At 34.4% G+C, this 21524-nt stretch overlaps 1 protein-coding gene across 2 annotated transcripts in view; it reads right to left on the bottom strand.

Moving 5' to 3' along the window:
• The window catches only part of TUSC3 (tumor suppressor candidate 3), a 109201-nt gene that overhangs the window by 4022 nt on the left and 83655 nt on the right, over positions 1–21524 (bottom strand). The window contains exons 7-9 of one of the 2 annotated variants that reach the window (XM_064712218.1): positions 18883–18946; positions 6355–6429; positions 3521–3611 (exon numbers count right to left, since the gene is read on the bottom strand). In XM_064712218.1, the coding sequence (XP_064568288.1) occupies positions 3521–3611; positions 6355–6429; positions 18883–18946 (230 nt within the window). The remainder of the gene's footprint in view (positions 1–3520; positions 3612–6354; positions 6430–18882; positions 18947–21524) is intronic. The other variant, XM_064712217.1, reaches the window with a different exon arrangement.

Here is a 21524-nt window from a genome sequence, read left to right as displayed (position 1 = left end):
GCAAAATGAAAAATTTCATCTCGTCCCCATAAAAAGGTAGATTAATACAGCCATGAAAAGTTCCTGCCATGGCAAAAATGGGTCTAGCAGAAAGATTTGCTGCATGTGAGCTCATCTATGATGATTGTATTTGCTTAGTGAGTAACCTTCATGATGACCCCCCCCTTTGAATCACCTTTCCCATTTCAAAGCTATACTATGTAAGAGTATTTTACCAGCATATTAATGAAACAATTTTTGCCCAACACTAGCCTTCAAGAAGAAAATCCTGTGAAAGAAAGAATCAAATCAGAATTGGAAATGTCTGAAGTGGATCAAAAAGTCTGTCAAAATTACTGTGCCTTCCTATTACATGCCCTCTAAAGAGCACCTTATAGACCCCATTAGAAAAATAAACAATGTTTTTTTTCCAGTTTTTTACTGTGGCTTTATGTTTATCTAGCTCTGTTTTGAGTTATCTTCACTACCTGGAGGTCACTGCAGAAAAGAGGATGCACAGCAGATTGTGTTATTGTTTCACTTCTTACCAATGCATGATATTTCACAAAGAACTGACTTGGCTGTTCAATGCCAGAGAATGGAAACAATTTAGGAAATTTGAATTTTTTTCTTTTTTAAGTAGGATAGGGAAGTTGATGCTTGAGGTCATGCATTTAGTATTAAAGCAATTTCAGTTTTCTTTAACTGTTGCTTTAGGCAGGCCAACAAAATGTCACTTTTTCCCTGACAGATCATTAGTATGCATTGTTGTTAGTACTGTTAAAGGCAAAGCTTTACTAGCCTGAGGACAATTCATCACATAAAGACTGAGAGTTTCAAGGTGAAATCTACAACCAGTGATAGGAAAAGGAAATACATATTTCACATCTTAAGATATATCTGCATTGGGATCAACTGATGAGGCGTGGAAATGGAACTTCTTCAAGATCTTAAGGAATTCAGACAAAAAGATTAATGTATTTTAGCACACAAGACTGAAGTTAAAATGCAAGATACTAAATTAAAAGAGGAAAGAAAAAATAAGAGTTTATATACTTGGTCCTCCCCAGTGTATTGTATATTCATTAAAATCCTTAAGAACTATCCACAAGAAACAAAGAGGATTCTCTAAAAAATGCTGTGGGATTGTGAAGAAGATGACACATTGTGACCACTGAAGTGTCAAATGATCAACAGTGTTTATTTAAAATAACAGCAAATTGGGTCAGAGCTACCCAAGAGACCAACAGAAACATGAACGATTTAGCACTGGAAAGGACCTGATAAATAAATTACACATTTACATTTTAAATGAGTAAATGAAATTTGATAATAGCAGAGCAAAAGGATCAGCTTTAGTGATGGCTTCCAATACTAGAAGATTGTGAGGATTTAAGATTGAATGATTAATTTATTACCGCAAAAACTTGCTACCATTCAGGACAGACCAACTAACCCCAAAAGATCTTGATTAATCATGAAGAAGCAGTAACAGTATTTAAAAAAACCCAAGAAAACTGCATCACACTTACCCAGCTATTAAATGTTTCCTATGAGTTTAGGCATAAACGCTGTTCATTTCTTTATGAATTTACTTGATTTATGAGTTAAGGAGTCTAATTAGCTCCTTAAGACAGAATTTGGTTTATGGATCTAGTAATTTCTTCACAGTAACAACATGATCTGGCACTACTTTATTTTATCAGGATTGTGATGAATTATCCTTTTTCATTGTCCTGGATTTATTTATTTTTTAACCAGCTTTAGCATACTAGCAGCTACACTTTTAATATGTATCACCTATCAAATGAATAAGCTTTTAATAGAATTCTGCTCCCTAGCCCCAAATCTTGCTCTCCTTTATTCTTAGCTTGGATAATAAAAGAGAAGTATGAAATCTACATAGGCCTCCAACTTCTGCTAGACACTCCCATTAAAAGACATCTGGTATTTCAATAAATTCTAGATTAATTGTGGGGAGAATAAAATTTAAAACTCTATTCCACCTAGTATTTACAACAAACAGATTTGCAAGACAAGAGGGAAAAGCCCTACATTATCTAAATTAAGATTCCCAAAGTTTATAATAACTGATACTAGAAGATATATTCAGTGACTAAGTTTGCACTAACACCAATGGTATGGTGTTGGCATGCAAACTCACAGAGCACACTAATGCTCACAATGCTGCTCAGCACCAGACATCCAAGGTATCAGGCAGCAGCCAAAATCCCCTATTGCAAACATTCACAAAAGCAATGCAAGGTCTGGCACAGATATATAAGCATGATGTTAATAGGTGATATGAACATTCCTAATATGAACTAAAAATGAAACTAGTACAATTGTCAGGCTCTCTTTAGTACCTGATAAACTGCATGGCAAGGAACACGCCACCACCATCACCTTCTCCATTTAATAAACTTGTTATGAGAAGTTTATTAAGTGGAGAAGGGAGCTCAGACCATGGGTTGCCATTCTTTGACAATGCTTCTCAAGTGAGCTTTCTGCTGCAGATTAAGCTCATAAATCCTGCTTCTTTAAAGTTTAAGACCTAAACAGTTAATGGAAGGTAAGAAAACCTCACACTTAGGAAAACTGGATCCTGCCTTTCACCCCAACTCAGTCAAGCTAGAAGTAATCTCAAGAGAGGATGGTGAGAAGCAGGACAGTCTATCCCAAATGGCTATTAATTTCATACCGATGAAATTTTGCAGTATGATACTACTGAGTCCTTTACAGAACTCTTTCCTTAGCAGAAATTACTAAAAAGCAGGAGCAAACCTTGTGCACATATTGCAACAAAAAGAGTTTCCTTGTCTTCAGTTATGGTGTTATTAAATAATAAAACTAATCTGAAGCAAGTAAAGAGACCAAGCTCTGTGAAAATGAAAATAGTTCTGAAGTCGTAGAGCAAACACTAACAGAAAAATTGTAAGGTTATAGCTGAAATGTTACATCTAAGTTGGCTTTGCAAGGATGAATCCTTTTTAGTGGAATTTAACAAAAAATACAAAACTGGCTGTTGTACTAACCATGTGGCCTAATCAGAGAAATCTAATTTTTTCCTTTGTCAGAAAAATTGCAACTGTTTAACTGACAGGTGTATGTATAATTTAGAAAAACTATAATCCTTTCTCTCCTGCATGGTGCGGCTGACAAAAGAAAAGGGTACTTTTAGTGAAGTCAAATTTAGCAGCATACAGTGCTTTGTTTTCTGTTCCCTGTCTTATGCACATCTTAGTTATACAAAAATAAAAATCTAATAAAGCCTTACAAACCAAAGCATGTTTTTTTCCTGCATTTTTCAGAGGGGCACTGCGCATGTCACACATCTGTGCTCAAACCCTTTTAACTGGTCTGCTTTAACAGTTGCACTCCAGCCCTTTTTGGGTTGTTTAAATTAATCACCATTCTTCCCACTTCTACCACCTTCCATTGACTTCAGTGGTAAAGATTAAAGATTGTTTAGCTGAAAGCAATTCTTAAACTTCTACAAAGCTGTTACAGTCTATAGGATGAGAATTTAAAGACAGATTACCTGTATGGGTAGCCATGGTATTTGGAGCGAAATATTGACAGCAGGAAGCTGAAGAAAAAGACCACAAGACCAAGGCCTACCACACATATTACTGGAAAGAAAATAACTTTGTTTATTAGAACATAAAAGATTTAAAACTGCAATCTCTACAAACAATATTATTTATGTCAATCATTTATACAGAATTCTGACACAGTTAAATACAAAATGTTACTGCCTTGACTACTGAAGCCCGCTATCTTCTGACAGGATTTCAAACAGATATGGAAATAACATTTATGGTTATTAGGAAAAAATAACCTGTCAGGGCAAATGTATTTTCAAGAAAAAAGCAGAAATTTGAAAGTCAAATGTATGTGGATGCAAACACCTTACTGCTGATAATGGATTTAATAGCCCATTAAATTATACATATCAAATAATGTCATTTCAGGTATTTGCTTGTTGTTTTTGGAAAAAAAAATTCCATTTAGAAAAATGTCCCTTGACTAATGGAATCATGTTGTCTCTAGCCAACCGTCTATGGCTGAAGTAGTAGTAAAGGCAGCTTAGTAACTACTATATCTAGTTAATAATTGCTAAAAATGTCACTGTTCTAAGTTCCAAGGCTGGCAGCCAAATTACTTTTTACTCTTAGCTCACTAGCAATACGAGTCTTCAGGTTCTGAAGGTAAATAACAATGATGCAGATCTTCTGATACCATCCAGGTGAAAGTGCTTTGCATCTTTTCAGATAAAGAATGAACTAACAAAGTAAATGCTTAAATTAACAAACAAAATTTGGAACATCTGTTGGCATCCTGTGCAATAACAGCATAAAATCTTCTTGATTGTGATAGCCCACTCTACTGCAAGTAATTTTTTTAAAAAGAGGCACATGTTCCAAACTGAGATGCAGCTCATCTACATTAGATAACGTTTTGAATCTAGTGAGGTACTTTGATTTTAAAAATTCCTCTTCTTATACTATTTCTACTTCAGCCAACTCTTTGCTATTTAATTGCAATATTCATGCTTCAAAAGTGTGCTGCTTTTGAAGAAAGGATGAGAAAACATGAAGCCAAGGAAACTGACAATGATGCATTTTTTCATTAAAACTGACCATGTGGAAAGTGACACATGTCAACTGGAATATAAAATTTCTACAGTTATTTGGAGAAAACTAGCCAGGTACAAACCTAATAAACATACTTCATTATAAAGAAATCACCACTCACAAATATGATTTACAAGCATGGATGAATAAACTGGAAGCATGAACAGTGCAAGGCAGATACACAGAAAGCATTCATATAATGGCCACAAAGAGCAAAGAGCCTGAATTTTTACTGCAGTCCACTGACATTTCACCGTGCCTATGTTTACAGGCCCAGATCTTCGATCATATTACAATTAAACTTATGGCACTGTATCCTTTTGATACCTTATGAATGCTGTCCTAGAACAGAGAGTAGACAGAGCCAAAGAATAAAATAAGTATTAAAGGCCTCAATGATCACACCTTGGGCAGCACAAGAGCCCAGCAAGGGCTACACCCAAGATAAACCAAAATGGTCACAGAATGGGCAATTGGCCAGAAGGTCTCATAGTTTAATAAGTCCTGGTCCATTTGCATATTGGAGTTAATGGTCCAATTATAGCTTTAGATAATGAAGTCCCATCCTTCTTGTTTTTCTCTCTTCATTCCACTGTTGTTTATGCTCTTGGACCTGAAATTTGGATAAGTTGTCCTTGTTCCCAAGCTAGAAAAGGAATTGTTTTGTCTACCTACTCTGTGAAGAGAGCTCACCATCCCTTTATATGAAGCTCAGAACTACACACTAAAGCAGTACAGAATCTGAAAAATATGAAAGTTAAAACCTAAGACATCACTTTGACACCACTGTTATAGCTAGCTACTATAGAAGATATTCAGAATTAATGACACATCTACAGCTTGCTGAAGGAGACCTTCAAATCACTATAGAGATATCTCTAGTTATTCACCCAGTTATCATGAAGAGCTCTAGAATCCTTTTAAAGAAAATGGCTGGCCAGCTCTATCTGCAATACTGCGTATTACAGGGAACCTAAAGAACTGACCTCAAAAGAAAGAGGAGGCAGTGTAGGAAATCTGACATCTTCCAAAGACCTTCAATAGCTTATATGAGAAAAATAAGTTGGGAAAAATAAGGTGCAAAGGCAGATGGGCATCTTTGTTTCAACCTATGTCATGCTCAGTAAAAGCTTGCTTGACATAACAGTGAGGAATTCTGATTCTGAATAAAACACTTTCATATTGTGTGTTTATGTGATTCATTGAGAAAAAAATCTCACAAATATTCTGAATACCAACAAAATTCAGAAAAACATTAAAAATTGCACTTCAAGCTAAATATATTTAGACATTTCAGATTAGGTATGTTCTGTATTAAACATACTGTTGGGCTTCCACCTTCCTCTGGAGACTTGATACTGGCAAGAGTACCAAATAAAATAATTTTCACACTCTTTTGGATGTTGCCATCTTAAAACAACATTCTGAAACTCTTGTTTTTTAATACCACCGACTTCTGATATAATTCAAGAGCCAAAAAGCATTTATGCAATGTAGTAGAGATACTGTGTCAAGCTGTACCTTGGCGGAAAATGCTTAAAGCATTTTTTTACTGTTACTATTTCATGTGAATGTAGTTTTATCAACAGAATTTTTATGCTTTCCTCTTTTCCAAACAACAAAAGGTAAACACTGGTTTAAGTAGAGACTGTCTGAAAATTTAATCAGATATTCACTTGTAATTTCACAGTGTCTTCTAATTGTCCAAGCATTACTTTAGCTATAAAGTACAACTTACTTCTCCTTTTTCCAACATCCCCTTTGGAGGTAGCAGCTTCATTCAGGAGTACCATTCCCATGGTGATAGCAGCATCTGAATTGCCATTGTCAAGGAAAGCAGCAGATGTGTGGATACCTCAGAAAGCCACAAAGGTACATCTATGAACTACAGCTCTCAAGTTCATAAAATGAAAGAAGGTATTCATATATAACAAATGCATATCACAATCTGTACTGTACTGATACATTCACCTGTGGCAAAAATGTGCAGGAATTTCTTTGTGCATTTAAAAATTTCTTTCTGGATTTAAAAAAATCAAAGACAGTTCAAGAAGATTTAAAGGACAAGTCACAAAGTAGGACACAAATTTTGGACAGTTATGGAAATAGCCATTCCCCAATATTTTAAAATATTCTGTATATTGGTAGCAAAAGATTTTTAAAAAGCAAAAACTGTAAGATCAAGAAATCATTCACTGCAATTGCACACAATTCACTGGTTATTTGACACAAACTGAAGCAGTTGGACTGGTTTATTTTCCTCTGCATTTAGATAAGACATTATCTCCCTCTTTAGTGTCATATTGCTTAACAGTTTAGCAGAGAAACATCTCAGAGGCAAAGTCCTCAGTCACTTTCAGTGTTTTGCTGTCTCATTATAACTGTTACAAACGTGAACAAGTACATAACAATAAAACAATTTCACTAATCTATCAAGCTCTTAAGCCATTCTCCTAATTGTTTATTTGAAACCATATCAACAAAAAGGAACAGTTACTACTGTGCATAACATCTGTTCTGAAGCAGAGGCAAGCCTGAATGCTACTCTGAAGCAGGTGTGAATCATGAGAACCATAGGTCACAATAGCAGCAAACACAAACTTCAACACACTTTTACAGATGGTCAAATAAGGTTCCAGGTTTCAACATTACTTAACCAAGGGCATGATGACTATACTTCAAGAATAAGATGTTATTATTTATGCACACCATTCAAGAAGATACTTCAAATGTGCTAGATCCATAAGTAATATCTGCCTCTCATAACATTACACTTGCACTAATCATAATATATTAATATTTTTCATTTTAGGAATGTTCAAAATTAGACCAAAATGTTCAAAGGCATCTGAAATTTTCATTGCAAAATTTTAATTAAGCTGAGCTTGAGCAAAAGGATTTAGAACTGTCAATGCTAACACAATCACACTTCCTAAGAGATGAGCAGCCTGATTCAGGTTTGACTTCCAAATTTTATACACACAAACTGAGAAAAGTCAAATGAAGAATAACAAGATTTTTAGAAGTATACATCAATGGTGAAAGATGGCAGAAGCAAGTAGGCAACATATAGGAAATATAATTTTTACATCACCTCTTTGATGCAGACACCTTCCTACAGTCCTAAGTTAAGCTCCAATTAAAATCATGCTAGTAACTCAAATTCCTCACAAGCTGCAAGACACAGAGCTAGTCTGTGAATAATTGGTTACATTCAAGTCTTCCAAAGGCTTATGAATGCACTTGAAAAAATACTAAAAAAAAAAAAAAAGGCAAAATACTGTGAAAAAAAATGATCTTGGAATCCATGATACAAAAATTGCTTTCTAAAAGTTTTACCTGTTAAGATTCAGATACACGAGCATATGAGACTGGGAATCTCCTGTTCTACTGCTATGCTCTCCGTAGGGAAAAAGAATGGGGGAGAATGTAATGAGAATAATTCAGTTCTTCATTTTTCAATGTTACAAAACCATAAAGATTAATTAATTGAGGCAGTTGTCACAAAAAGGGCTGAGAAAAAACATTCCATATGTATTTCTATCCTATTAAAGAAAAGCCCCTAAGGCAGCATTACCTAATAACTTTATTTCATCAGTTCCTCACTTAGATTTTAGTAGTGTTTTTCTCCTGAGTTTAACAGTCAAGGGAAAAAAACCTCATAGTCCCAAGATGTAAAGGTAACTCACCAGGTCCTCTTGGGAAAGTGCTACGTTTTGCAAAGGTTTTGAAATGCCTTGTAAATGTTTTTGTGGTTTTTATTTTTTTCCTTGATTATCTCATGCAGTACCAGTACATAGTGTGGTTCTTTGCTATTTCTCTTACCTGGCTGCTTCTGAGAAACAAACCAACCAACCACACACTAAAAAGCCATTTGGGAGACATCCCTTGTAACAAAGTTCTTATTTTCTTAGCAGACCATGAGTTTAATTCACTTTTCTTACCATCAGGAACAACAATCTCACCAAAGTAAGTTGTTTGCTCTGCAACTGAGAACTATAGATCTGCAACCACATGAATTGTGCTGGGGAATTCTTCCCCTCTCTTTTGGAGCTTCACATCATTACCCCTAAAGCTTCCCTAACGCTGTCACTATTTTTGCTTCAGTTGTTGCTTTCTAACCTTAATCAACATTGCTGAGCTTTCAGCCTCATTGGCTGCCTTTTACCTTCAATGACATCAGCTTCACAGCCACACTAGAACACTGTGCATGCTACTTGCCTCAGCTGTCTGTTGCTAAAATAAAAATTCAACCTGAGTTGTCATTTTGATACAATAATTAGCTTTATATACCAGAGAATATATAGCTTGTTACTGTTTTTCACTCATTTCTAACATTCTATCTTATGCCTTCACAATGTCTTGATATTATACAACACAAAGCAACAGTCACAGCTCTGAAAGAATCTTTTACAGTATCACAATTCTCTAATAGTGCAGAATGTAAAATTTTAGCAAGTGGTTACTTGAACAGTTTTCATCTGCAAAAAATGATGCATCAAAAGATGTACTTATTTTCCAATTCCTCTTTATCTGCCTCACTATGCATTATAAAACTATTTTGAAAAGATGAGGGGAATGTGGCACTCAGATAAGCCATAGAAAGCAAATGTTTTCTTATGAATTTATTCCTCTATTGAATTTTTTTGTGTAAATCCTGTTATATACCTTCTCAAATTATTACACCTTTACATATGAAACTTCTGCTTTTCCTTTTCCCAGCTGATAGGTTTTCATAAAAATTGAAAACATATTATTTACATAGGGTTTTTGAAAAGGTTTTGAATTTTGATAGAGAAAGAACAACAGTTTTAAAGCACAATGAAAAAGGCAGTAATAATCACAATTTATAAGCTTACACAGAAGATGCAACAGTAGTAACAGAATAAAATATTGAGCCCTAAAAAAGTCAATATGAGTTATCAGAAATAGGGAAAAAAACCAGACAACTAAATCCAAAACAAAACAGAACAAAAAATATTGGATCAATAAAATAAAAATTATAGATATCCTACAAAATAAAACTAATGGTTAGTAAATTTTGGATACTTATCATTATTAACATACTTTAATAGAAAATTTAATCACAGAATGCCCAAAAGGAAGAAAACCTGATCATTCCAAAGTTTATGATTGTAATACATAATTTATATCTTTATATCACAAATTTATTTGTAATTAGCAGTAAGTGAGGAATGAAAGAAAGAGAGAAATTAGCCTGACTAGCATTTCGTTACTTTTGTGAAAAAAGTTTGGTGGTCTCATTCATATTCAGTTGTTTTTTTTGCCAAGGGTGCAAAATCTGGCATTAGCATTACAAACACAGAAAGAAACAAGTACCTTTTAAAATGCAGATCATGCAGTTGCTTAATAACACATGAGCAAGAAAAACTAGAGAACAAAATATTCATCCACTTGAGCCTGTGCTGAGTTTACTGTTGCCTAAAACGGGGATAGATTATCACTCAATCTTTAAAAATCTACGGCTCAATTTAGCAGACATGGAACAAATAAAAGACCATACTTTTTTTCAAGGAGTAATATGATCAACAGAAATATCTACAGACGTTTTGTCTTCTCTCTCTTTTTTCTTTTTTTTCAATTTTCTTTTTTTTTTCTTTTGATTTTATTGTTTGCTTTGCTTTGCTTTTTGCTGGGAGTGATGATTAGAACATGAGAAATTCTTCGCTCGCCCCTTACAAGAGGGCATATTATGCTGATAGAGATATTTACTTTTTCTTACGGAGACTTAAACTTCTGTGTTTAAGATGCCAACTTCCCTATGTTTCATCTCACTGAAGAAGGATGATTTCTAAATCAGAAGTTGAAAAAGTGGAGAAGAGTCTGAAAATTTTCTGAATATGGATTTATGGATGAATACACAATCAAGCTCTATTTAAGTATTTTTAATGGCCTGAAATCCAGTAGTAATGATACTAACAACAACCCTAAACATACTTTCTGTTTAAAACCTTCTGGCTTCAGCTTAACTGAATGGTTTTTCAATAATTTTAGGAAGTATCCCAGAAGTCTTGGCACTCACAGAATTCTACTCAGCTCCTTGAAATATGCATGTCACAACAGTGAAGTAGCTCAAAGTTTGCATTTCTACCATTGAAATTCCAACTATACTATACCACTTTCCTTTTTCATGCTTTTTCATCATTTTAACAGAGCAGAGAATAGATTTCACACTAATATAGAACATCCTATAGTGAAAAAGTTTATTATTAATTTGATTAGTTTCAGCTTCAATTTATGAACCTGTCACTCTAATCCACAGACAGTCTGAAAGAACCATTGCTCTTGCGGTGCTTTAAGACATCTGAGAATAGAAAGGCCATATAAAAGCATCAGAAGAAGAAAAAGACTCTGGAATCTGTTTTAATTCAGCTGCAAAATGGAGCATAGAGATAGCTGATTAAGTTTGTGTTAAATCACTAATCAAACATTCAGAGTTTTTCAGCCTGATTTACATCCTAATTATTCACATTTAGGATCAGCTAAAACTAACATTGGCGAAATGATTTTTACGTTTATTATTTATGACCTTTTTGGCTGAATAAATTACATCTAATGAAATTTCAGGTTTAGTCCTGTCCATCTTGCATCCATCTATATGTCCATCTATGTCCATCTATAGTGTGGTTTGCCCCATAATATCTTTTTCTAGCTTTACTTATATTTTGTAAACCATTTATTTAAATTTTCAAGTATGTATTTCAAATAAATATGCAAATCACAAAAGCATAAACACCTCTAGAACAGGTAGATGTATAACAGTACTTTACTTTCATTAATGTTAAGCATACCAGAGAAACAAATAAATGAGGGAATTTCTTAACAGTTTAACTTTTAAACACAGACACATTTCCTAAAACAAAATTCATTTGAGCTATTTTTAAGTATTGATGAGGCTATATAATTTTCTCTCAGTATTCTAACACTATTACAAACTACCTTATCTACCTTATTTTCAAGCACTTTATTTCAAACACTAGACCTACCATGTCTCATCTGTTTGTTAGCACACACTTGATACTTGCATGCAGGCACAATCTCTCTTGCTTTCTCAAAAAACCTATAAATATTTTTGAGAATATCACACATTCTTTTTCTACATCATAAGTCATCATCAGTGTGAGTCTAGGCTGTTGTTTTACTCTCTAACATTGCTAGGATCTAGGCAATATAATTTATTTCTTAGCTGAATGCACTTGAGGACTACTCCATTTAGTAAAAGGTATCTGTGGATCCAAAAAGTAAAACATTAAACTTTGGACTAGGTTTCTGCATCTTTTATCAAGCTAATATGTTTCATAACCACTAAAATAATTAACTGAAACCTAAACAAACCCTTAAAAATGTCTTCAGCCCATGGTCAGTGAATGCCTCTTGTTGTGTGGACCAGTAGTCAGCTGTTTGTGAAAGGCAAATAAAAAGGGGCCAATTGCCAGAGCAGCTGACAGCTCGATTAGCTTTGCAGGGGTCTGCCCTTGCATTGGAAAATTTTAACCAGAAACTGAAAATTGTTGAACATCACTGAAATTCAGAGTTGGTAAATTCATACAGACAACACACACCATATGTGAAGGTAGTTCACCAATTCCAGAGTACTGCCATTAGCTGATGAAAGATTATGAATTATGTTTCATGTTGTGTTAACAAATGCCCAACTGTAAATTTAAGATCTCTGCATATCTCTCTCCCATTTAAGGAACCTTAATGTCTTTTCTAAAGTGTCATATTATGAATTGCTTTAAGGCCAAGTGTTGCGGTGCGATCAGTAGGAGACTTTGGTAACATAAAACTGTCTTGATTTTTCTAGCTACCATCTCCTTATGCTTCACTACATTTAGGAGGAATCAGACAGCTTCCAGAAGAATCGGAATAAATTACAAGGTTAACAGGTAGTACTGGCAGCTAATGCAAGTAAATAACAGAAAATGTTCAGGATGTTCTGCTGCTTTGGATGTTGATTTCCAAAGTTAATTAGGAAGCATGCTTAAATATGCTATAATGTTTTGGTTTTATTCCTAACTTTATCCACCGTGGTCTTCTTTCTTTTTTATCCTTAAGATCAAGAATACAATAATCTTGTCTCACTGCTTCAGTTACCATCCTCATTCACTTTACCATATAATATCTGGGGAACACACAACTAGTTGTGCATATTGATGCACAAGTGACAGAATCTTATTGCTGAGAGCTAAGTGAATATTATTCTACTAACTTACGACTCAAAATTTCAGATTCCTATGTTCAGTGACTCTGGCATACAGAAAGTCATCTCTTTACATTCATCTTATGGAAAAGTTTCCTCACACCACAGAGGCACTTAATACACTTAATTTAAATTCCCTCTGTAGGCCAGGAACTATTATCTCTTTCATAATAGGTATCATTTTAATGCTACCAAAAAGCTTTGTCCTTTTCCCTTTCAATCAGTATCTCATATCCACCTACACAGGTGTCCCATTAAACTTTGCCTTGGGAATTCAAATTAGGAAACTGAAAAGACATTTCCATTTTTACTTAGGTGCATGTGTTTAATCAGCATCAATGCTAAGTTTAATAGTAATAATAACAAGTAAACATATCAGGTTAATCATAACTGCTAATTCCTATAATAATGGGTTTTGGTTAATATATCTCTTGTATAGGAGCTATAATATATAAATACGTTCTAGTATATAAGCAAATTGTTTAATAACTGAAACTCTTTTGATAATTAAAATACTTACTTTTAAATTTACTCCTTAAAGCAGGAATCCACTGTACTACAAAAGGGAAGCAACTATGACATATTACATTCAAAACAGTTTTATTTCTCTGGGAAATGCCATAAAAACTTGATGAGAATTCATTAGAAATACTGAATAGTATCTACAAAAAGGAGGAGTAAAAGAATTTAAGAAATCTTTTAACTTCAACACAATAAGAAAAATTATTACTCCTTATCTTTCTTGCTGTATCTTGACACCCAGAGCAATATTTACAGCTGCACACTTCAATGCCTTTTTGGATATAACAGCCAAATACACTATCTGTATTCAACTGTAGTTAATTACAACAGTAATTCTGATTGGGCAGTCTACTGCATGTCATTTCTCTTAGGCAATGACAGCTCTTCATTCCGAAGTTATCTCTCTCTTGCATTTATGTCTTCTTAATAACTCTAGCAACCGTACTTCAATACCCTTGTCTTTAGTTTCTCTTTCTTGTCTCTCCAAGAATGTCAACTTACTCAGCATTTAAAAAAATTGTATTAGTACCCGATCACTTCTGCTGATTCCTCTTATCAGTGACCCAATTTCTGTCAGAAGAGGGCTGCAAGAATAGACACCACAAGCCTGGAACATCTTCTGCATGGGGAAAGAGAATTTTTCAACTTAGAAATAAGAAAAGAGAAGTATCTTCGGTGAACTCTATAAAGCTCCAAATAGAAGAGGAAAAAGGAGAGAGAATGGACTGCTTCCCATGACTTATATACTAAAGTTACACAATATATTTATTGTGCAAATATTAGGCAAAAAAAAAAATCCTAAAGGAATAAATTCTGCATACTACATGAAGTTTACACTGAAAATTCATTTCTACAGAATATTATCTCATAATTAATTCAAAAAAGGATTAAAAAGAACTAAGAATTTATTAATTGATTACTAGAATCTATAACATTCTTTATAGTCAATCTGGCTCAAAAAAATGCCTGAATCATTTATTCAGTTTGTTTATTTTGTTTTGCACAATTTTTCTCTATGTTCTTAAAAGTAATTGCTGCACTAATACATGTGGATGCAAACTAATGATAAACTTTATTGCTAAATCAAAATGTGTTTAGATATGTGCTCTTTTTGCATGGTAGAACTGGATATTGAGCACACAATTACACTGCCTTACCGGGATTGTGTCTGTGAACTAAGTTACTGCTCTGTGTAAACTGTGTAGTCCTAGGGTCTTTACAGATACACAAACTCTTCAAGAGCAAAACCCTGAATTACAGACAGCACAATGCCTAGCATGTTCACAGCTCCATATACATCACTGCTTTTATAAAATTTATCAAAACAAATTCACTTTAAAAAAATCTATTCCATGCTCTTATTTAAATTTTCTTTGTGTCATCTGCCATATTTATTCTACAGCATTTATTACATATTTATGTAATGACTTTTTGATAAATTTTCTACATCAGAAAGTCTCTATACTACAACCCCTTCTAAAGTATTACGTGTGTGAATTGAGCCTAGTTGCTTGAAGCACTGATTATCAAGATGATGTGGGGATATATATTACATAAAACTTCCTTCTGAATTGCATATAATCACAAGGATTTCTTGTTTCTGGGAAGGATGTAAAAATTGGCCAATTTCAAAGAAAACTGAAAGCAGACTGAAAAGACCAGCATACTTTTATGGATATAACCTCAAATTAAATTTATACCTCTTATTCCATGTTACTTTTTTTCTGCAAATAATGATAAAAATATTTTCTTTTAAAAAAAAAAATTTAACCTGTCGATTTATGGTGAACAAGGATATATAGTGTGGAATGAATAAAAGCAAACCTTGTCTTTTGTTTTATTCCTAGTCAATAAAAAGCTAAAACATAAAGGATCGCATACTTCTATTCCATAGAGTGTTCTCTTCTCATTTTTTAATGAAAGCTTCACTAAAGTTCTTCCACCAATTCTATAAGGATGGCAAAAGAAATCCAAAGGGAAGCCAAATGTTATGTCAGACAAGATTGTAATTCATACCAGAATGCACCATGAACTGTAGGTAGGAAGGTTCAGACTGGATGAAAAACAGCTTCACAGCTGAAACTGCCCAGAGAGATTACGTGATCTCCATCCCTGAAGTTTTGAAAAAATTGCACCTGACAACACCAAGAAAGCCAAGCTCCAGTGTTAGTGATAATCTTTCATTAACAGGAAGACTGCAGTATGTAGTCTTCCAAGATCCCTTTCAACCAACACTTCTATGATTTCCATAATTATGTCCTGAAGTTAACTCTCCAATACAAGAGAAAAGGGAGCCAAAGAACAAAACTGAGTAAGAGTCATCTTGTCAGCATAACACAGACTACTCGAAGTAATAGCCTGGAAATCACAGAAGTGTGTAATATAAGCACCATGATATCTTAGAGGTCTTTTCCAACCTTAATGATTCTCAGATATCCCACCATGTCTTTTCACTGTTCTCTGCTACATGTTCATGAAGACATGTAGTTCATTAAGTCCATGAAGAACTTTCTCCCATAGGAGGAAGCAAGGGAAGAGTGTGATGAGTCCTCATCCCAAGGAAGAAAAAGAGGCAGAGACAATTGTGGTGAACTGGACACACTTCCATTCTCCATCCCTTTGCACCACTGTGGGAGACCAAGTCGATAAATCAGGAGTAAAGTTAAGCTTAGGAGGAAGGGAGGTGTGGAGGGAAAGTCATTTTAAGATCTGTTTTTGTTTCTCATTACCCTTCTCCAATTTGACTGGTAGTAACTTCAGTTAATTTCCTTGAGTCTCTCCCTGTCCTTATCTTGACCCATGAACCTTTTGTTACATTTTCTCTCCCCTGACCAGCTGAGGAGTGACTGAGTGGCTTTGGCAGGCCCCTGTCTGGCCAGGGTCAGCCCACCCCTAGTGCCAATGAAATTCACCCCTATTACCAGTCCTAGGTGAGTATATTGTACGTGTACATATACCTGGTATGTAATCAGTAAATTTTATAGATTTTACTGAATTTAATTTTGCCTTATAAAATGACTTAAACTGTATCTGAAATCTTCACAAGTCCTTCTTACCCAAGTCCCAATTATGCAGCTAAAGCATGGAAAAGCACGTCTTTATACAGAAATCAACTAGCAGATGGGGTAGGATCACTATCTAAAACAAAATACAGAAATGCAAAGGAAACTCATATTTTTTCATCTGAGGTATTAAAAATTCACTTTATAGAGAAATAAAACATTGCATTTCAACATCTAGCAAGAAGTGACAAGCTTACTACTACAAAGTAAAAAGATGCAACCAAATGAAACATGTACATTGCCAGAATAGTAATGCCCTGGTTTAAAATTCAATGCATCTTTCAGAGGATATGATTAATCTTGCATATTTTTTTTCTATTTCCCACATTTTATAACAACATTTTAAAAAAATAATGAAGGAGCAATTGAGCAGCTCAAAATTACTAACAACACTGAAAAAACAAAGTAATATTAATTTTCATGAGCAACTGTTAAACTCTGTCAAGATTTTGTGTGAAAGATTTCATTGAGAAATTTGTGTGTGACCAAAAACTCATTTCAACAATATTGAGCCATGAAATGAAACCTCAGAAATTCTTTCTGCAAGTGACAACAAACAACATCACTGAAAGGATTCTTTCAGACAGCAGCATTAATGTAGCCAGCCAACTTCCTGGTTTAAAGACAGTATCTGCCAACAAAAAATATCACTTTCATGCCTGAGTCAGAGAAAGTATGTCATCAACTCAATTTTTATTTTTAATATTCTCTGGTTTGGGGGCCTATTTACTCAAGCAGTCAATGGGTTTGGTTTAGATAACAGATTTGTTTAAATTGTGGCAGTTCACGAAAAGCAGAAAACTGTGAAATAATAAAATGCAGCTCGACAAAGGAAAGCATAAAGATGGTACCAGTGAGATGCATACTCTATCTAATAAACAAAAAACTTTTCATATGAAATGCAATAGCTGTCTCTGTGTACTTTTCAAAAAATGTAGCATCAAAAGTAATAATCACTGAGTTTTGACTTGGTAGTTTTCAGGTGGAAACTCGACACAGATGGAAGCTCTGTAGCCCCTCTGGGTAACCTGCTTCCATGCTTGCACATCTCAGAGTAACAAGCATCTTCTTGTCTTCAGACTGATTTCCCTGATTTCAGTTTTAGTCCACTGCCTCTTGTTCTCTCAAAGGGCACTACTGAGAAAGCCTGTCTCCTTCCTCTTCATGTCCTCCAATCAGGAATCTAGGCACACTGATGAGATCTCCCTGGGAGTCTGCTTTAAGTTTTAACAGTTCCAGCTCCCTCAGCCTTTTCTCACAGGATCAGCCCCTAATCATCTCTGTGGCTCTTTGCTGGACTAGCTCAATTTAAGTCTGCAACATTCCTGTACTGGGAGATCCAGAACTGGAAACAGCATTCCAGTCCAATTGCAAATAATGTATTTTCTCTGCAAAATATGATCATAACTTTGAAACTAAATTAATAATGGCTATTTATGAAGCATATAAGGTTTCAAAGGTAGCAAAATGGATCCCAAACAAATGCAATGAGGGTGTAATGGGGGTGTTCTCTTTGGATAGGAAATGCCAAAGATGGAGGTAGACAGGGAAGTTAAAGGAAGGGCAGGTTCCAAGGCAACATAACTTCAGAGGGAGAACAAAAGAGTAGCCACGATCATAAACCTGGGATCCATCTATTACTGCAGATTGGGAAATACTATTTTTTTTTGCTTGTTCCCCTTAGAGAAAGGTATTTGTGATGGAACTACTGAACTTTAAAAATGGTCAATGGCGATTAAAGTTCACAGTCAGTGAAGAAAGATGGTAAGAATCAGGATTTTAAAACCTCAGAGAGAATAGAAGTTTTTCTTACAGTTTATTAAAACTTTCAAAAAAAAAAAAAAAACCAACCCCAGCCCTACCCCAAAAACCCCAACTTAACTTTCCCTGACCCACTAGGACTGAAAGAGCAAATGTAGGTCTCAAAGTCTTTCTGTGAGGAGCTGATGTCAGAGCAAAAGTGATTGAGTTATTAATTGCAAGAAGCAGTAGTAAAATGTTTATATTAGGTGGGGGAAAAAAATCCAAGGACTATTGGAGGAAAAATCATCTTCATGCACACTCGCTAAATTTCTGTATGCCTTTCTTTTAAGCAAAAAGAAATAAAATTATTTTTTCATTGAATTTTTAATTATTATAAGAAAGATTAAAAAATAAGGAAAATTAGTTTTTGCCACTGGAAAAGGAACACTAAAAAGAAAAAAATAATTAAGAATAGTAACCAAGCACAAGACTAACAAAGGAGATAACAAGGAGCACATAGGTGAAAAGCAATGCCAGTGTTACTTGGCAGTAAATAGAAACAACAGTGAATATTTATTTAAACATATGATAAGTAAGCCAAAAGAGAATACCTGCTTAAATGCTCAATGATATTCACTGCCAGAACAATTTTATTTTACAGCACACTGTGCCTCATATTGGTTTTTTGAATATTTATCACTAGTTTGAAGGATACTCAGCAGAAGAATAATATGCGACTCCGCCACAAACTGAGCCTGGCTGCTTCCATGTATGTAACTCTGCAAAATAAAAATGAAAAACATTCCTCTTTAAGAAATCCATTGAAAATGGCACAACCAGATACGTGAAAATAAAACCTGTTTTGCAGAAAAATGCAGGCAGCAACAGCTAGAAATTAATAGTACAGTTTATTTATATAGCTTTAGTAAAAAAGGATATTAAAAATTTAGGCAAAACACATATATAGAGTAAATGTAATGTTTCACACAGGAAAGCATTATGCTGGGCTCTTTTTTCACAGTGCTGCTATGTGCAATAAAGAACATGCATTTATTTGCTCAAGTGATACAATTTTTAAGAAGGGAAATGATGAAATCAAGGGGATGACACAGCATGGTTTTCACAAAAGTGAAAACTGAAGCCTGCCTTAAACAAATTATTCTACTTTAGTCTTTCTCAGATTAAGTGAAGTTTCATCATACAAAGTCTATTTTGTCGTTCTACAGTAAAGTACAGTGTCCATCAAAGTTCCTAATGCTTAAACCATCTTATTAAATGAAAATATTGTAAAATAAATGTTAATACTAAGTCTAACACAGTCTACTGCCCTCTATTCCAAATAACTATTGTTAATGGGCTCCCATTGAACATTACAAATGTTTTTAGGTACATTATTCTAAAAGTTACCCAGCAATAGATCTGTGTGTGATCAACAGGGTCCTCAAATTGCTTCCCCAAGACATTTTTCTCCAAATACTCAAAACAGTAGCATGGCACATCTCCTCTATAGCTATGGGTCAACAGGAGCAATGCTTGGTAAGTACAGAAAGTGACAGACTATTCCAGGGATGAAGATTAACCAAAATAATTTGCATTTGTGAGTCATCTGAATTTATGACAGTACCTCATCCTATTTCTTATGAGGAATTGATATTAACCACTTCACAAAAGAATTGCAGAGCTTGTTTTTTCCTCAGTGAACCTTAAAACCTACTTTCTGAGACAAAAAAAAACAGAGTAGAAGTTTTCAGAAGACAGAAGAACAGTATTTAATGTAAAAAAATTATGGCAAACAGCTTTTATTGAAGAGTGAATGGTGACAACAGTATGGTATATTTCTTTGTGTCTTTCCCTATAGCATATGACAATACTTTGAGGCCACTTGAAGAATGGATTATATGTGTATTGATACATACTTATGCAAATGTACCCCTCCGCACACCAGTTCTGTACACTGCAATGGCCACTGACTCATCAAGTTTTGAAATTCATGTCCCTCTGTGACTCATACTTAACCTAAAATAGAAATGTACTTAAAGAAACATTTTTAAAGGTCCATTGAAGGATTACCTATTTATAAATTCTCAAACTAAAAAATGGAACTGATCACATGTGAGGTTTCTTTATTGACATACTAGTTCTATCCTTCTGTAAGAAGATTGCTGAATGACATTCTCATGAAATTTTATTTGAAGCTACAAACCATTAAAACACTGAGAAGTACAATTTCTGGTTTTGCTATGTTTTCTGCTTTTTGACACTGAATCCACTTAATATTTGGAAACTCTGTGAAGTCTATCTGGCTGCCAATGCTTTAGGCAAGTGCTTTAAATAAATTAATTAATAAACTCAGATTTTCTCTTTCATTTTAAAGGCAGCAAGAGGGAGGACCAGGTAAGATGCAAAGATAAAATTTGTCAGAAGAGAGGCAACCATAGCTTGAGCAGAAAACTGGACAGCCACACAAGTAGCACTGCCACACAACAGCAAATGTCATGGTGGTAGGACTTATAGGGGAAAGAGAGCCTGAATAACTCATACTTTAAACAACCAGTTCTTTTCCAACTCCAACATTCTCCCGTATCAGGTATTATTTCAAAAAAGAAATATTTGAATTTGGAACTGGAATATTCATATCCCTAAACCAGGCCATTTTCTTCAGCAGTGACAAACAATTGTTCAATGCATGCATATTTTTACAAAACTGTGTTAAATGTTTATCTACTATTCATAAACTCATTAAATATTTAGTGTTATTGAACTGCAGATGGTACACACACACACATATATACATAAATATATATAAAATCCCACACCAGAATACTCAAGGACAACAGCAATGTAATATCCTTTTTAAATTTCCCTAAATGCAGCTTATGTTTGTGATTTCCCTTCAAGAGTCATAGTTGTCATGGTTCAGTAATATACTTAAGTATAATCTGTGCTCTGTTTTTCCTTTCTGATAAAGCAGTGTAAATAAACCAGAAACAAAGTAAGGAAAAATAGGGCCTCTGCAAGTCACGTGCTAATTCTTAAGGCAAGAAGAATTTTGGACTACCCAAAATTAAACATTATTTCAGGTGCTTTCTTAAAACAAACATCACGATGTTTATTTTCTATTGGTATGCACAGGAAGGATACTAGGGTGAAGGGAGCTAGCTGATTAAACTGAGCTGGGTTTAGTCATAGCCTAAAATACAAGGCTACTTCACAAAGTATAATTTGGGATAACTGAGAAATAACTCATCCTGAGTTTACGAGATATGACACATACCTAATTAGAAACTGTACTGAAAACTGATCAAAAGCAGACAATTTTGCTAATAACTACTCTTGAAAATGATGAGCTGAATTTGG

Source organism: Zonotrichia leucophrys, chromosome 4 (assembly GCF_028769735.1).
Source record: "Zonotrichia leucophrys gambelii isolate GWCS_2022_RI chromosome 4, RI_Zleu_2.0, whole genome shotgun sequence".
Classification (NCBI taxonomy): domain Eukaryota; kingdom Metazoa; phylum Chordata; class Aves; order Passeriformes; family Passerellidae; genus Zonotrichia; species Zonotrichia leucophrys.
The sequence above is the reverse complement of the archived record's forward strand: the minus strand, read 5'-3'. Positions and strand labels throughout refer to the sequence as shown.